The sequence below is a fragment of the Jaculus jaculus genome, chromosome 17, assembly GCF_020740685.1.
Source record: "Jaculus jaculus isolate mJacJac1 chromosome 17, mJacJac1.mat.Y.cur, whole genome shotgun sequence".
Taxonomy (NCBI): Eukaryota; Metazoa; Chordata; class Mammalia; order Rodentia; family Dipodidae; genus Jaculus; species Jaculus jaculus.
In genome coordinates this window covers 6,039,303-6,057,238 of record NC_059118.1, presented here as the reverse complement: position 1 = coordinate 6,057,238, position 17,936 = coordinate 6,039,303, and the positions used below count along the sequence as shown (strand labels likewise).

General features: G+C 50.4%; 2 protein-coding genes across 3 annotated transcripts in view; both read right to left on the bottom strand.

Annotated features, from left to right (window-relative positions):
* Window positions 1-1,674: 1,674 nt before the first annotated feature.
* On the bottom strand, window positions 1,675-5,923 carry Slc22a13 (solute carrier family 22 member 13). Its single transcript, XM_004661993.2, has 10 exons — window positions 5,546-5,923; window positions 4,791-4,894; window positions 4,403-4,557; window positions 4,000-4,168; window positions 3,708-3,828; window positions 3,512-3,606; window positions 3,096-3,310; window positions 2,813-2,921; window positions 2,177-2,392; window positions 1,675-2,016 (listed from the first exon to the last, which is right to left on the bottom strand). Exons 1-10 carry the CDS (start codon window positions 5,921-5,923, stop codon window positions 1,923-1,925), a joined length of 1,656 nt encoding a protein of 551 aa, XP_004662050.1. The 3' UTR covers window positions 1,675-1,922.
* An 8,972-nt stretch (window positions 5,924-14,895) lies between these two features.
* Oxsr1 (oxidative stress responsive kinase 1) overlaps window positions 14,896-17,936 on the bottom strand; it is an 82,468-nt gene continuing 79,427 nt past the window's right edge. For both annotated transcript variants that reach the window (XM_045136610.1, XM_004662096.2), the window contains one exon: window positions 14,896-17,567. In XM_045136610.1, the coding sequence (XP_044992545.1) occupies window positions 17,493-17,567 (75 nt within the window). In that variant the 3' untranslated portion in view covers window positions 14,896-17,492. The remainder of the gene's footprint in view (window positions 17,568-17,936) is intronic.

The following is a 17,936-nucleotide window of genomic DNA, read 5'->3' as shown; positions in this document are numbered from 1 at the left end:
TTCCTTTTCTGCCCTTGCCAGTGTAGCCTGCATGGCACATGGTGCCAAGAACGACCCATGAGTGTCCTCAAGAGGAGAGGGTGGCTTGGGACTCCATGAGTGGTTTGTAGTTAGGGAAGCTCAGGGCTTCAAAGCAAAGAGCTATAAGAAAGATCCAGCAGGGCATGGTGGCGCACACCTTTAATCCTAGCACTCAAGGGAGGCAGAGGTAGGAGGATCACTATGAGTTCAAGGCCAGACTGAGACTACTTAGTGAACTGAGGTCAGCCTGGGCTAGAGCATGACCCTACCTCAAAAATAAGATTCGCTCCCCCGGGGCATAGTGGCTCATGCCTTTAATCCCAGCACTTGGAAAGCGGAGGTAGGAGGATCACCATGAGTTCAAGGCCACCCTGAGACTACATAATGAATTTCATGCCAGCCCGAGCTAGAGTGAGACCCTACCTCAAAAACCAAAACCAGCACTGGATGTTCCATGTTGGATACACAGCTCATGGGTACAGTGCTGCCCACCCCTCCAGGCTACACCAGAGGTGACCAACGTGTGAGGGAGTGAGTTTCTGAAAGAAACTGCAGTGGGTGGGTAATGGTACGAGTGTGTCCCCCAAAAGTTCATGCATTGAGACCTTTGTCACCAATGTAGCCAGGTGAAAGATGGTAGGACCTTTGAGGTGGGGGCTAGGGCTCACTGCCCTTACCCTATCTTCTGGGCCACTAGGTGGTGGACCCTCATTCTTGCATGTACTCCCAGCATCATAATAAAATCCATTAGCTCCCCTAAGACCTAAGCTGAGGCTAGTGCCACACCTTCAGAACTGGGAGCTAAGCCGCCCTTCTTTATAATTCTACTCAGCCCTATGCATTTCTTTTGTTTTATTTAATTATTTTGTTTTTTTTTGAGGTAGGGTCTCACTCTTACTCAGACTGACCTGGAATTCACTATGTAGTCTCAGGGTGGCCTTGAACTCACGGCGATCCTCTTACCTCTGCCTCCCGAGCGCTGGGCTTAAAGGCATGCACCACCATGCCCTGTGCATTTCAATTTTTGTAACATAAAATAAGCACATACAGAACCCAGCAATAGGGAAGGAGACTAGAACCTTCTCCCCAGTGGGAAGTGAGCTGGAGCAACTGTGTGGGTTGATAACTGAGCACAAAGGTGTATAGGGTCCTGATGGGCTGGGCGGACGCGGGGAAAGCAGCGGGCCTTAGCAACTTGTCAACTGGGAGGCTGTGGCTCCAGTAACAACTTGGAGGCCCTGTGGAGACTGTGGAGATCTCCAGAAGGCCCAGGTATGCGCCCTGGGGGCAGAGCCAGCCTTCAGAAGCCTGTCAAATGCACTGACTGCTAAAGAGTTGGTGCATGCTGGGAAGCCGCAGACATCAGCCCCTGAGCAGGAAGAACCTTGTCCTTCCCCTCACCTGCCCAGGCCCCCAAGGAGACAGAACATTCCAGCAGACCAGTAGGCTACGGAGAGCACAAGCCATCCTTCCCAGCCAACACAGGGAGGCATGAGCTGAGCTTACGTGGGGCCAAGGCACGGGATCTTCTCCATGGTGCTCTGAGTTTGGGCTTTTTATTTTTTGAAGACAGGGTTACTTCAAGATTGGAGGGATCTGGAAGCCCTAGCTAGCCCCACAGGCTATTAGAGACGGGAGGACCAAAAAGTCCCCCTGCACCTAAATCAGCCATGGCGTTGGAGTGCAATCCAGGGGTGAGCCAGGTGAAGGAGGAAGAGAAGTCCTATCCCAGCTGTTTTCAGGATTGACTTCCATAGTGTGGGGAGCGGGTCCGGGGCCAGATCACCGAGTGCCACATCCATGAGCCAGGCGAGGCTTGTCCTTGAACCCGGCGCAACCAGTGCGAGGAGACGGGGTGGGTAGCTCACTGCTGGTGACCGGCTGGCTCACAGTGACCACTGTCAGAGGTATGAGCTTTTCCCAGTGGTCACACTGGCACTGGGAGTTCCTTGTGTGGTAGTCATTTCTTTTCCTGGACATACTGACTTTGGGGACCTGCAGGGAGCAGAGGTGGTCACTGGCTGCCCGTGCAGTGGTCCCAAGGAAGTGCCCGTACCATCCTCCCACTCCAAGTATGGAGAATGTGACCCAAAGCCAATCAGACAGAGTCAGGATGAAGGGCACATGTGCCTGCGGGAGAGCGCCAGCTACTCACTGCGGACGTGGCCCCGGCTCCAGGTCCTGGACGGAGTCCTTCAGGGTCTGGCCCCGCGTCTCCGGCAGGAGAGCACAGAGCAGGCCTGCCCCGATAGGGAGGCTGCCCAAGATGACCATAGGGATGGTGGGGTGGTACTGCCCCAGCAGGATCACTAGAGGTGTGATGATGCCCCCAATTCTGGCGAAGATGCTCACCAGCCCCATGCCCGTTTGCCTGAGGGAAGCAACTCAAGCTGAGCCGCTGGGGTCGGGGCAGGGCCAGGCTTAGCCGCACTTCCCAGGGCTCAGGGTCTCCAGCCTCCTTGGGCTGAAGCTGATCCTGGGCTGCTGCTTCCTCCCGCAGCCAGCTCCACCCCCCCCAGCCCCGGATCTCCCGGTCTCTGCCACGCTAGATCGCCTCACCTCTGAGCTCCCAGATCCCTCCCCGCTCCTCGGTGCTCTCTCCTCAGCCAGGCCTTCTTGCCTACTCTCGTCCCTACTTCCTGTTCCGGCAAGGCCAGGGCATAGCTGAGCTCCAGTCAGCCTGTGCATCGTAGGGACAGCTTGGGGGCTGACACGGGGGGTCCAGGGACAAAGGAATGGAACATCTCGGGCCTCGGGTACAAAAAAGCAAGTGTCCCCCGGCAGCTCTTACCTGATGACGGTGGGGAAGAGCTCAGCGGTGTACACGTACGTGATGCCGAAAGAGGCCGACATGGCAAACTTCCCCAAGACGGCCAGCACGGTGACCACCACGGAAAGGTCTGCGGGAGGAGACTCTGGTCAGCCACACTGGAGAAAGACCACCCATCATCCGGCCCATAGAAACACCTCACATCACTCCAACGAGCCCTGGGGAAGCCCTTACTCCTGAAGAGGGAACCCGGGCCATGACTTTAGTCCTAACAAGGGGACAGAGTGGGGAGACAGCCTAGTACCTGCTGGGACGAAGATGATGGCAATACACATGAGGCCCCCCAAAGTCAGACTCCCCAGCTGGCTCCACTTGCGGCCCAGTCTCTCCATCAGGAAGATGCTAGAAAGGCGGGCAGGCACCTCAACTGCTCCAAATATTACCTGCGTCACGTAGATATCCAGGCCGAAGTCCCCCACTTGGAAGCCAAAGCCATAGTACCCTATACTGTCCCCAAACCTACAAAACGCACAGGGCTCCTGTCACTGAGGGGTGAAGATCATGTAACACCCACAGAAAGAGCCTGGCTCAGTCAGTGTCACACAAGGAAACAAGGGCACAGCTGAGGAAAGGCCATCCCAGGCCTAAAGTCATGGACTGATGGCCCCAGAGGTGGCCCTCTGCTCTGCCTTCAGGGAGGGTGAGGCCCTGGGGACTCACCACACAGCCATAAGAATCAGGGTCACCTTCCGGAGCTGAGGGTGTCTGAAAAGATCCAAGGCATTCCCTGAGGGGCCTGTCTTATCTGAGGCCAGCTGGAAGAAGGGGTAAAGTGAGGGGCCAGGCGGCAGGTGTGAGGGTGGGTCGGAGGCAGGTCTGGGCTGGGGCAGGTGTGGGACAAGCCTTGCCGCAGTACCTGGCTCAGGAGCTCTGGAGAGAGCTGCCGTCTGTTCATGGAGGCTGCCTTTTGGACCAGTTTTTTGGCCTCCTCTACCCTCCCTTGGGAGAGGAGCCACCGTGGAGACTCTGGCAAGACCCTGTTGAGCACAGATGGAGGGACCCTGGGGTCCAGAGTCCTTTGCGGACGTTCCACTGTACATGGAACCTGCACCCAGCCCTCAGGGGCCCTGCCCGGGGCCCTTCTCCCATCCCAGCAACTTCACACAGACACAGGGCAGCCTGGTTCCTCAAGCAGCGAGGGTCCTCACCAGAAGTAGAAGAAGAGCAGGAAGACGGGTGCCGTGCCGGCCATCTGAAAGAATCTCCAGTTACGGACACCAAAGGCCAGTCCTGCTAGGACCATCTGCCCAATGGCAAAGTTGAGATGGACCAAGATTATGGCCCAAGTCCTCCGGGAGGGCCCCACCCATTCTGAAACTGTGGAAACAGAGAGGCTGGGGCTGAGGCTGGGGCTGGGGTGGGGGGAGTCTCCCCACTCTCTCTGTTGTTCCCAGATGTCAGCCTGTCAGGGACGGTGCACCAGGCCCAGCCTAGGAAGCTCTGCCATGACCTCCTTAGGATAGGTGTCTGGAACTGGCCCAGTACACTGTCAGGAGCTTGGGACCCAATGTGCTATCCTGTGTCTGCAGGTGCTAGGGACCAAGAACTCACTGAATGTTGTGGTAGTTAACATGTATCCAGAGACAGCAAAAGCCGAAGCAAAGCGCAGGGCCATGTAGAGCTCCAAGCTGGGCACGAAGGCCGTGGCTAGACCCATGATGCCCGACAGAAGCAGCTGCACCAGGAGGGAGGCTCTGCGGCCAATCCTGAGGAGACAGAGGGCGGGCCTGGGCAAGGAGGGCTCTCCCCAGCAAGAAGCAAGGGAGGTCTGGGCAAGCCTGCCCCGGGTTCCCTAGAGGGAGGAGACATGGCCTTGCCTAGGAGTCCCATTTGAGGGTGGGGGACAGTGTCTCGTCCTGAAGGCCACTGGAAAGGTCCCCAAGGGGAAAGCTGACCTGTACCACGGAGCCTAAGGGCAAGCTCAGCCAGGGGTACATACCAGTCACAGACGGGCCCAAAGACAAGGGCCCCCACAAGGAGTCCAGCCATGTTCACTGACTGTGAGGTCTCCTTCAGGTATTTCCGGTCACACACCAGGTCAAACTGAGGCATGAAAAGGCAGATGTAAGAGTGCGTGCGGCCTCAGTGGCCAACCTTTCAGCAGCCAGCCTCCTATGAGCCGTCAGTGCTGCTGCCGGAGTTCCCACGCCGTGTGCCCAGGCGCCCGGGACCCCCTGTGGACTCACTGAAAAATATTCATGTTCCAAAGGGAAATACACACAGCAATACTTGAATGCTGTTTGGCATCACACCACATGCCAGCCCAGGGCAAGCCGACAGGTGGAGACCTAGAAAGAAGCCAAGTGAAGCAAGCAGGAAGGCAGGGGACTAGTACGCAGGAGACAGCGTGTCTGAGCCTAGTCGCTCTGCAGACCTGCAGAGCGTCCAAAGAGATCAAGAGAAGTGGGCCAAGGACAGCAGGTAGGAAGAGGAGAGGACAGGATTAAGGCAGGCAGCTAGACAGACAAGAAGGACAAGCCTAGAGAGCCACCCAAGACACTGGACAGACACTCGGTGCAGACAGAATGGTAGATGACCCAACCAGCCGAGGACAAGTAAAAACATCACAATGACTGCCAAGGGGGAAAGCAGACCATACAGATGGACCCTCACTCAGGCACAGGGATACACACAGTGTCAGGGAGAAAACACAGACAGCCCCAAAGAAGATGAATGATAATAGACCATCCCTACCTCATTCACTAAGGACAGGGGCCTGGACTCAGGATACTCCCAGCCCGTCTGGCAAGGCTGGGTCTCATTGAAGCGGTGGCTGAGGATGTCCTCCAGGCTGGCACCTTCGGGAGGTGGCCGGAACATGAGGCAGGACTCGGGTCTGCCTGTGGTGTCGTTGGGCACGCTCAGGGCCAGCTGCTGGGTAGCACTCAGGTTCCAAGTTTGGTTCCTGACCCAGGGCACTGAGCAGTGGTGGGCCTCCTCCAGGACCATGAAGAGCTGGCTGAAAATGAAAAAGGCTGACAGGAAGTTTGGAATGCCCATCAGGACCATCAGCAGTACCTGGAAACGACCAAAGTTGCCTATTTCCGCCAGAACCTCGGCAAACTGAGTCATGTCTGCTGGTCACCGCTGTGCCACCTGGAGATACCAGCAGCTCTGAAGCTTGGCTCTGGGTACCTCTCTCTAAGCAACAGTGACAGTGACAGCTGCATTAATGTTTAAGCCGGCCCTGCCCAGCTCTGCCTGTCACACCTCTCGTTCGGATCTATGGGCTGACAAGGGTTAGAAAGGTGAAGCGGCCCATAGCCACTTGTGTCTGAGACGATTTTACTCACAGTGAGCTATGTCGGCAGGAGCAGAACCGTCGGGAGAACCTTCTTAGACAATGAACCTCAACAAATGTCACACGCTTCACAGCAGCCAAACCCCCTGACCCCAACTGTAACATCCTAAACAGTTCACCCCCAGCTCTATAGCCTCCCATTACCAGAGAACGATGACTCTGAGAGTGCAGCAGCCAGGGACAGACGGCTCTTCCACTGACAGGCCCGCAGTGGGAAGTGGCGGGGAGGGGATACTTCGGGTGTACAGCAAGAACCTGCCTGCGTATTAATTCTGCCAACAGCCCATTCTTGCCCATGATCTATGATTTTACTTTTTCTGCTCTATCTGGTATGTGGTGGAATGCACCATCAATTTCAGTGGCAACATGCAGGCTAACCAAAGACATACCAAAGGCACAACTTCCCTCCCCTCCCTTTTTAGCAGAGGTGAAATATCTTGGGAAGGCCTTCACTGAAGCGTGACAATATGTACAGAAAGACAGGTTCTTAGGACAGTGAGCGACACAGACAAAAGCACAAGTGAGTTTCTCAACAGTGTCACCTTGTTCCTTCTTTTCAGTACCAAAGATAATCCCAGAACACAGAGCAATTACAGGATTATGGAAAAGCCATATATTGCATTTTGAGTTCTAATCAAAGAAGAAAACACTTCCTGGATAAAAACAAATACAATTTGCCCCAGGGTATCCCAGCCTCCCTAAGCAATCTGCAATAACAATAACCCAGGACAAAGTCCCCCCGTGCAGCTAGTACAAGGAGCTCAGCGGGGCAGGGGCAGTCAGCACGTGCAGACACAGACCTCCGCTTGTGTATTCACGGGGAAGTCTTTTATCCGCGGCATTTTGTACCACTTCAGAGATGGGCAGAGGAGCACGCGTGGCAACAGTTGGCACAGGACAGCCCTGCAGCAGGAGGCCCGCACTGCCAACCTGCCCAGGGTAGGACTCTTGAAGCCGGCAGGGCAGACGGAGGGGGCGGCCCTGCACAGTGCACAGGGGTGCGCTCGCCAGCGCCCTCCCCAGGCCTCCTCATCCTCGCCCGGCTCTGAAACGCTGCTTGCTTGGAGCTGTGAAGGAGGAAGCTTGGGCTAAGCTACTGCCTCAGCCCAATCCCTGCCTTTTCCTCTCTTCCTGCTTGTGCAAAGGGAAAGCTTGACTTGGATGGTTTCTCGGAAACAATCAATGATTTGAAAGACTGGCAGGCTGGGGAATATGGTTCATGCCAGTAATCCCGGCAGAAAGATCTCTGCAGGCTGAATCACGCAGAGCGAGACCCTAGCTCAAGGAAAAGAAATATAGCCCGGCGTGGAGGCAGAGGTAGGAGGATCGCCGTGAATTCGAGGCCACCATGAGACTACAGAGTGAATTCCCAGGCCAGCCTGGGCTAGAGTGAGACCCTACTTGGAAAAAAATAAAAAATAACACCACAAAAGAGCTGGGGCAGCTTTCCTTGCATGATTTTACAACTGGAATATTTCCCAACTTTGATAGAAAGAAACTGGCTATCCCCATTCCCACTTCAATTCTACCATACCAAAATGCTAACTAATACTTTGGAATTTCTCCTCTATATTGTCTCCTGCTACCCTCCATTCTCTCAAAAAATTAAAAAAAAAAAATAGATGACAGCGGGTAAGGTGCGTGCCTGCGAAGCCTAAGGACCAAAGTTTGATTCCCAGCACCCGTCAGCCAAATGCACAAGATGCTGGAGTTTGCAGTGGCTAGAAGACCTAGCACACCCATATTCTCTGTCTCCTTCTTGCCTCTTTCCTTTTCTCTCAAATAAGTAAATGAATAAAATAAACCCTGAATTCCCCAGCTCCTCATTCCTACATAAAGACTCCCCCATGATGTCTGAAGAAGCCCTCCAAAGATTATCAACTGCTCTCAGTCTATGGCCTCTCTGATTTAGTCTCACTGAACTGGTAGGCCCAACACATGTCTCTCTCGGACTTCCCCATGGAGTATGGAGTCTTCTCATACCATTGAAGGTAAGCATCAAAAAGGGGAGTACCAAGAGTTTTCTAACCTCCAGGCCGCTTTGGAGTAGAAAGAGTACATCCTCTGTTAACTCCACGAAGTCAGCAAGATCAGCAAGAGCACTTGTACAGGGGCGGGGGAGGGAAGAGGGAGGTGTAGGGGAAGGGGAGAGGGAAGTTAGGTGGAAGGGAAGGGGGAGAGAAGGGAAGAAGGGGGTGTGGGCAGAAGGAAAGAGGGAGGTGAGGGGGAAGGGAAGTGGGAGGTGTAGAGGAAGGAAAGAGGGAGGTGAGGGGAAGGGAAAGGGAGATGTGGGGGGGGAAGAGAGGCTGTGGAGGAAAGGAAAGTGGGGGTATGGGAAAAAGAGAAGAGAGGGGTGTGGATGGAAGGGAAGAGGGAGGTGAGGGGGGAAAGGGAAGTGGGAGGTGTGGGAGGAAGGGAAGGGGGGGAAGGGAAGTGGGAGGGGTGGGGGAGGGAAGAGGAGGGTTGTTCTCAAACATCTTAAAAGAAACCTAAAGTCAAATTAAACTTGCCAGAGTTCTTAACAGCAAAGAAACAAGTCACGAGTTAGGTGGCATCTGGGCTGAGAAGGTGCAAAGGACCCCACCCACCAACGTGGGCAGCAGTGTTATAAACAGAAAGTGAAAAATACGGAATCTTAAAATGGATCAAAGTACGAATATAAAGCACAAAGCTAGCCAGGCGTGGTGGTGCACGCCTTTAATCCCAGCACTCGGGAGGCAGAGGTAGGAGGATCCCTGTGAGTTTGAGGCCACCCTGAGACTACACAGTGAATTCCAGGTCAGCCAGTACTAGAGTGAGACCTTACCTCGGAAAACCAAGTAATAATAATAAATGACAATAACAAGAAAATAAAGTAAAACATAAAATGATACATTATAGGAGTAAAATTGATCACCTTGGGCATGGAAAGATTTTTTTTTTTTGGTTTTCGTGGTAGGGTTTCACTCCAGCCCAGGCTGACCTGGAACTCACTATGTAGTCTCAGGGTGGCCTTGAACTCACAGGGATCCTCCTACCTCTGCCTCCCAAGCGCTGGGATTAAAGGTGTGCCCTACCACGCCCGGCTTGAAAAGAGTTTTTGTTTTTGTTTTTTGTTTTTCAAGGTAGGGTCTTGTTATGCCCAGTTCTAGGCATCCCCAGTGACCACCAAGGAGAACCAAACACGTATATAAGGGCAAGGAGCTTTAATTCGGGCTTAAGCTCAGTCGCTTGACTTCACCAACGCAGAGGGTTTGTACAAGAGCCCCAAGTAGTGGGAGGGTAGGGTTTTTATAGGGATTTGAACATAGAAGAAGGCGATGGGTACATGATTGGCTGATTTAAACAGTATACTCTTCTGGTTGGCTTAAGATTTTGGCGGGCAAAGTTGGCAGGCTGGAGCTAGGGGAATTGAGCTCATCCATGACTACAGGAATGTCTCATGACTTCAGGACTGTATGGCATAATGTATGGCATAACCAGTTTAACTGTTAAGCCTACCCTTACGGCAAGGACGGCGGGCTGGAGCTAGGGGAACTGAACTTTAGGACTTCAAGAATGTATGGCATGATCAGTTTCTAGTTATCTGTTAAGCCCATCCTTACCAGAAGATAAAAAACTTAGATCTTGCTGGGAAACAGAAACTTAGGCCTACTGAGGACTCTGAAGCCTGTCATGGCGCCCATCTGGTTCCTGAGTCCTTCAGGTCTCACTCTAGCTCAGGCTGATTTGGAATTCACTATGGAGTGTCAGGGTGGCCTTGAACTCATGGCAATCCTCCTACCTCTGCCTGCCAAGTGCTGGGATTAAAGGTGTGTGCTACCACACCCGGTGGAAAGAGCCTTCTTGATAAAGTATCAGAGCCATAATTATGAGATAATTGATAAGCAGGTCTTCATTGAACACGTGTGCCCTATGAAAGACACGGTTAAGAGCACGAGAAGTTAAGCCATAGACTAGGAAAAAATTCTAAGATACCTGATAATGTTAGCAAAAATATGCAAAAAAATAAAACACATTTTTTCTTTTTTTTTGTGATATCACAATGTAGCTCAAACCCTTCTGCCTTAGCACCCCAAGTGCTGGGATTACAGGCGTGTACCACCCACACCCAGCAACAAAGAACTCCTAAAACTCAGTAAGAATATAAACCTGATTAAAATAGACACGTCTATCAACCATGTATATATAAATGGCCTTTTGACCTTCCTACCTGAGAGGTTAGTAAAATTCAACCAGCCCGGCATTTCTTCCCCAGCAGTCTGGCACAAGTACATTACGGTGACACATGCTGTTGCAAGCTCATGTTTCCTAGGTGAATGGCTGCATCCAGTGCATAGTGAGGGATAAGGTAATGCTTTTCCTCACTAAAGAATTTCTTTTTTATTTACTTATTTTTCTCAATTTTTATTAACATTTTCCATGATTATAAAAAATATCCCATGGTAATACCCTCCCCTCCCCCCACTTTCCCCTTTGGAACTCCATTCTCCATCATATCCCCTCCCTATCTCAATCAGTCTCTCTTTTACTTTGATGTCATGGTCTTGAGATTTTCTTTCTTCTTTTTTAATTTATTTGCAGGCAGAGAGAAGAGACAGGCAGAACAGGCATGCCAGGGCCTCGAGCCACTGCAAAAGCAATCCAGATGCATGTGCCACTTTGTGTATGTGGACTTACATGGGTACTGGAGAATCAAACCCAGGTCATTAGCCTTTGCAGGCAAGTGCCTTAACTGGGCCTTCTCTACAGCCCCCCGCCATAGAATTTCAGTGGATAAATATAGAACCAACAGAGATTAGAAAAAAAAAAAAAAAAGACCACTTGGCAAACATCCTGGTGAGGTGGGTGGAGTGGGTGACTGGACCCCGGAAGGTAAAAAGGGCAGGACAGTTTGCACTTGCTAAAAATCCAAGATGATCTGACTTCTTATTTCTTGCCTAGTTCCAAAGAACTGCTTTTCCAGTCAGACCCCTCCTGGGAGGGAGGTCTTTCATAGGATTTGAAAGTTGTGGTTGGTCAAGTGCAGCCCTAGGAACTTGGTGCCAGAGCTAATCTGTTCCTGAGACAGAACCCAGCCCTAAACAGACAGCCCACCACCCCAAGGTTATAAAAACACCTTTCCAAGAGGAGGGCAGTGTCTCTCTGACCACTTGGGAACTTCCAGCTATGCGTAAGTTTTTCCCTCTGCTGGGCTTGGGTTGCCTCTGCCCAGGCTCAGACCCAAGGCCAGCTAGGAGGGCCCCCTAGCCCTTACTCCCCACATGGTTCTTTATCCCCTCCAGCTCCCCATATGGCAGGAGCTCCTTGAACTTTTTTTCTTTCCACACTTTTCCCCCAACTCCGTATCTGGTCACATGGAGTCCAGAGCTGCGTGTGGCTTACATGGGCTTTTGGGCCCCATGTGATATACTTTTCTTCTCCCCACTTATCTCCCCTTACCTCTCAGCCTTCACCTTTCCACACTCCTTTGGAAAATCTGAAAAAATTCTCTTGAGTCTGGAATTGCCCATCCTTTGGTTAGTTTGCAGATATAAACTCAGGCTCGGAGTTCCAGGAAGCACCCCAGAACCTCCATTTCCCCATTGCAGTGGCATTTGTTAGGCAAGAGCCATCAGCAGATGTAGGCAAAATATTAGCTACAGAAGAAAAAGCAGTGACATTAGAGGGAGTGTCAGCAGACATTCTCGTCCAAGTTCATGCAGCCAGCAGAGACGTAGTTACATCCTAGTCCTCATGATGAAACAGTGAGAAAAGCCCAGTTTTCTTTAGGTTTTAGCTCTAGGTTTTTTTTCTCCCAAATGCACAACCTGCATTTTATCATGAGAAAAACACCAGACAAACCCAAATTGAGACACATTCTGCAAAATAAGCAGCCATTGCTTCTCAAATGTGTTAAGTCATAAAAAAACAAAGACAGGCCACGCCGGAGAGGCAGCTTGGAGCTAAGGAAAGAGGAATCTGCATTCAGGGGTGGTGCAATACTGGAGCAACTGAAGAGTTTGTATTGAGTATAGATTTGCCCTATCTGGTTCAGATAACTTTATCTAGTTAGCTGGGCAAGAATGCCATTCAGAGAAGCTGGAGGAACATCTAGGTGAATTCCTTGTTATTATCTTTGCAATTATTTTGTAAACCTGAGATTATTTCAAAATAGAAAAATAAGGCAGGTGTGGTAGTACAAGCCTTTAATCCCAACACTGGGGGGCAGGGGAAGGCAGAGGTAGGAGAATCCCATGAGTTCAAGGCCTGAGACTACAGAGTGAATTCCAGGTCAGCCTGGGCTACAGCAAGACCCTGCCTTGAAAAACCAAAAAAGAAAAAAATCAAAGACCCATAAACTCACCTGACCAAGGCAGACAAAAGTAAGCGCAGATAGAGATGCTGGACAACATGTACACTGGGAAGCTGCAGATTAAAGTGGGAAAAAAAAAAAAAAAACAAAACTACACTTCTATTAGGATAGTCACATCCCAAATCCTGATGATGCCAGAGCCACCACGACATGGAACAGCAGCTGTCCTTGCTGACAGGAATGCACAGTGGTACAGGAATCTGGACAACAACCTGGCAGTTTCTAACAAAACTAAATACACCCTTCCATGTGACCCAGAAACGATGCTCCTTGGGACGTGTTTGAATGCGCCAAGAACCCATCTCCACACAACCTGCACGTGCGTTGTTCAGCAGGCTGATTCCTAACTGTCCAGCTTCACAAGTTCTCAAGACCTCCATCAGTAGGTGAATGGACAAGCCATGTACAGACAATGGAATTCAGTGCTGAAAAGAAATAATCTATGGGGCTGGAGAGATAGCTTACCAGTTAAGGCACTTGTCTGTGAAGTCTAAGGACCCAAGTTCGATTCTCCAGGTCCCATGTAAGCCAGATGTTCATGGTGGCACATGCATCTGGAGTTTGTTTGCAGTGGCTAGAGGCCCTCGCACACCCATTCTCTCTCCCTCCCTCTCTCTCTGCCTCTAATAAATAAAAATAAAATCCTTAAAAAATGATCTATAAAAACATTTGAAGGAAGGCTGGAGAAATGGCTCAGTGATTAAGGTGCTTGCTTGCAAAGCCAAATGACCCTGGTTCAATTCCCCAGGACCCACGTAAAGTCAGACGGACAAAGTGGTACATACTGATCTAGTTTGTTTGCAGTGGCTGGAGGCCCTGGCTTGCCCATTCATATTCTCAATGTCTCTCTCTCTCTCTCTCTCTCTTCTCTCTGGTTCCCTCTGCTTGCAAAGGAGGAGGGAGGAACAGGCAGAAAAGGTGATTTTTAGGGCCACGAGACTATTACATATCATGTAGACTTCATGTCATGGTACATTTATCAAAACAATATACCACACAAGCCAAGAACGAGTTCTACTATAAACTACCAACTTTGGGTGGCAATGGTGTGTAAATGTGAGGTATCAGCTACATCAGTGGACCAGCTGGGATGGGAGGTTAATGGCAGGGAAATCTGTTCATGTGTAGACACTTGACTGTTTTAGAACTGCTACTAAAACATTATAAAAAATACAAGTCTATGAAATAGTAAGCGTGGGGGAGCAAGGGTGATGGGTAAAATGCTCGCTGCACAAGCATGAGGAGCTGAACTTGGAACTGCAGAAGCCAGGTAAGATGCCAGGAGTGGTGGCACACATCTGCAGCCCCAGGGGAGGCAAGGACAGGAGACTCCCCAGGGCTTGCTGGCTTACTCGGCTAACTAACTGATAAATGCCAGGTTCAGTGAGTTACTCTGTCTCAACACACAGGAGTATATTAGTTACTTTCTCATTCCTGTGGATCAAATACCAGATACGAAGTGACTTTAAAGGGTTTATTTTACCTTATAGTTCCCAGGGACACATTCCCTGGCAGCAGGAAGCCACGGCAGCTGGAGCAGGAGGGCTACTGGTCACACTGCATCCCAGTCACAAAGCTGAGGAGAGAGCAAACACAAGTGCAAGTGCAAAACCTCAGTGTCCACCCACAGTGACCCGCTTCCTCCAGCAAGGCTCTACCTCCTAAGTCTTACGACCTCCCCAAATAGCTCCACAGGTTGGAAGCCAAGTGTTCAAACATGAGTCCATGCGGTGCATCTCACATTCAAACCCCAAGGAGCAAGAGAAAGGGATCTGATGTCAACCTCTGGGCTCCACACGCATGCCCGCATGTGCCCATGCACCCCCACACACACCACACCCACAAAACCCACAGGGTAGACGACCTGACCAGAAGCAAGCAAGCTAAGGAACCAAGCCCAGGGACAAAGATCTGCTGGAAAGAATGGTGAGTGGAAGGGACCAATTTACTCTTACCCCATTCTCCTTACTTCCTCTCATAAATAAACAGTAATTTAACAAAGTGGCTTAGACTCCTTCATGAAACCCCGCCATTTCAATACCAAGCTGTGCAGCACAGGTTCAGTTCTGTTCTTCCTTTCCCGAAGAGGCTCCCAGCTGCTTGAACCTGGCCCCCTCCCCCTGCTCAGTACCGTAACAGAACTAAAGATTCAGAAAAGATCAAACCGGAAAAAGTTCCAGTGTCCCATCCTGCCCATGTTATGCTTTACATTTGGGGTTCTGGGTTCCCCAACTGTACAGTGCAATGCTTCAAAGCTCTTCTAGGTGACTTGTAGACCAGTGCACTCATTTTATAGTTTCTCTGTGCACTGACTTCTCTGTTCACAGCAAACATTTGTAGCAAAGACATGTCCCACTCCCCAGCTCTTCTCCAATAGCCACCAAAGCAAATCATCCATATACCACAAAGAACAATTTATTTTTTTATTGATTAAAAATGAAGAAAACATGCAGTAAAATACAAAGTCAAAAAAGGGGGAAAGTTGAATATTTTACATCTTCCACAATCTAGCATACATCATAAGGAGGAACCTCCATTTATTGATACACCATTATTCTGTCCTTCAGATGATTAAATAGTCTCAGCTGGCTCTTGGATTGGTTCAAAGCCCAAACACCTCCATTAGTCATTTTGAAAGACCATTCACTTCACAAACAGCATTGGCACATATACCTTGTGCTATAGTCAGTCCCTAGTGCAGGGACAAGTGTATCTGGGGACCTAGTGACAGATTCAAACTGCTCCAGGGCAGTTTCTGCTCCTTTGTTTCCAGCAGAAGGAATTCACAATGCCATGCAGAAGAAACACACGCTCTGGGACTTGATGTCTGTCTCCTAATTCCCAGAAGGGCAAACAATGAACTGAAAAGAAAGTCCTACCCACTTTCATTGTCCTTCCTGGTCCCCACAGCAGTGCAAAGGTAATGGTGGTATGGGCGAAGTGACCAGGGGAGGGGCTGCCACTCAATCCCAGCCTGAAGCCTACCACCTCCAAGTCCCCTGCTCCAGGCTCACAAAGAAGTAGACTAAGATAGGCTGTCTGAAACCAAAAAGGATTCTAGCCGGGCGTGGTGGCGCACACCTTTAATACCAGCACTGGGGAGGCAGAGGTAGGAGGATCGCCGAGAGTTCGAGGCCACCCTGAGACTACAGAGTGAATTCCAGGTCAGCCTGAGCCAGAGTGAGACCCTACCTCCAAAAACAAAACAAAACAACGCAAAAAGGATTCTATAGTAAGCCACTATCTCTTTGCTAAACATCATTCCCATCTCCCTATCCTTGCTTCCTCATCCCCATCCTCAGAAACAAAAGAAAAGCTAAATATTTTTCCAGATAGCTGGTCAACCTTCTCTCTCTCTCCAGGTTCAGCAGGCTCCTTTCTTTTACTAATCCTGCTGAGACCTTAGACTTTGGTGTCTAATCTAATCTATTCTCCTTGAGCTCCCCCACCCCTAAACCACCCCCTCTCTTTCTCAACAACATCCCTTTCCCAACATGCCTTTGCACCCAGAGCAGGTGAGGAAAGACCATGACTGAAACTAAAGTGAAGCCAGTCAGTTAGGGAGAGCTTTGTTCAGGCAGAGCTGGTAAGGAAGGGCCCTGTGCTCAACCCCGAGCCGAGCCGTGAAGGTTGGGGAAGGGGCCACTAGGAAATCCCTGCTTCCGAGCAGTAGTGACAGAAACGGTGGGGGTGGTCCTTCCTGTCCAGCGGTGCACAGCCACTGCTGTGGGTCTCCTTCTTTTACAAAACTTGTTAATTTGGTGTGCTTATGAACAACTAGACAATGGCTGACTGAAACAACAGAAAAAGAATAAAATCAACCCCACTGATGATTCACATATTGCATTGAGTGCTCTTTTTAAACCCTAAAGAATAATTTATATAATTTCTGTAGAAAATCAAATGAACACTGTCTATTCATAAAACCTAAAGGTCACGGCACATGTGGTTTCACTTTCCGTATCGTGTCGGGGTCGGCGCAGACACCCTCTCCGAAGAGTCAGTGCAGGAGAGGGGCAGAAGGCAGGCCTCCAGCCCAGCGTGAGTCTCCTTTATTGCTGTAGAAATCTCAGCTTTGTACACCCACTTCTTCATGACTTAAGAGCCCAGGCTAATCAATTTTCACAGGAGGTTCAAGCAGCAGTTTTGTCTTCAATTTATTTTTTTTTAATTTGAAAATTCTTGCCCAATGATATGACTTATGGTTTCTTTCTGTTCAAAAACTACCTCTGGCAAAATTAGCTTTTAAAAGCCATGTCTTGATGTTTTCTGTAAAAACATTCCCAAGGTCCACTCTGAAGATCTGATGGCTGAAGTGTGACTACAGTCAGAGGGATCGCACCAGCTGAAGTTAAGGCGAGCAGCCCTTTCTGTAGGGAGCAGCGAAGGGTGCCTGAGAGCGGCGTCCGCGGCACACCGAGACGCCGGGAATGAAGACGCACGACAGGTTAGGCTGCCTCCACCTGAGGCTGTGCTTTTTCCTAACAAAGGCTGCTAGAATTCACATCAGGTACAAAGAAAAAACACTAGTTAAGTTCTCTAGGCTCCAGCTGAACAATCGATTTTTAATTGCTACTTCAGTGTTAAAGAGATACCCAAGGCCCAGACCCTGGCAGGTGGGCGAGAACAGGCAAGCCGAGGGCACCCAACACAGCTGGCGCCTTTCCACCCGGGCCATCACTGGGGTAAGGCAAGAGTGGGCAGAGGGACCTCCCTCCTGGGCCAAAGGCGCATGGCCGCGTCTCAGATGGAGGGAGAGAGGGGACACACACAGCACGTCTACTAACGGAACTCTGAGGGGACGCGGGCCACTGGGGACCCAGCTTTCTTTCCCTGTGGGCAAAGGGGGAAATGATGGTAGGAAGAACATGAAGAAAGAACTCTAAAGCTCCTAGCCGGGAGGTTTGTTGCTGGGTTCTTTGGCAGTAGTGGGTTTAGGCCAACAGAAGCAACAGAGATACGCATTGTGTGGAATCTCGTTACGCCGTCTCTTCCAAGGCTGTGGCTTAGCTGATGCTGAGCTGGGCAAATCCTATAAGTTTGCCATCATCGGGAATATCCGAGCCTTCGACACCGGAAGCCTGAGAACCAAACAGAATGACAAGCTGTGGTTACTTATACAATATCTTGAAGGTAGTCATTAAAACTAACATGGAACTATGCAAAGAAAGGTAGTGTAGAAAGGGCCCTGGGACAGAAACAGGAGGCTAATGGAGGCATGAGAAGATGGGAGTTATATGTGCAGCTAACGTCAGATTGCTTTATAATTTCAAGAACAATTCAAGGTCTGGGGTTGTAAGCGGGAGGGAGGGAGGAAGGGAAGGAGGGAGGGAGTCCACTCAAAGGGCAACACCAGTGGTAGAGATGACTAAATGAACGCAACTCAGCACATTTTAATAGTCTCATAATTCAGGGAACACAGAGGCTGGTCTGAGAAGCCCCTAATGTGT

Coding starts and splice junctions, on each gene's coding strand:
- Slc22a13 (XM_004661993.2), bottom strand. CDS start 5,923: ATGACTCAGTTTGCCGAGGTTCTGGCGGAAATAGGCAACTTTGGTCGT. Junction 4,895..5,545: donor CCCTGTCCTTAGTGAATGAG/GTAGGGATGGTC, acceptor TTCATGCCTCAG/TTTGACCTGGTGTGTGACCG. Junction 2,017..2,176: donor GAGCCGGGGCCACGTCCGCA/GTGAGTAGCTGG, acceptor TGCTCCCTGCAG/GTCCCCAAAGTCAGTATGTC.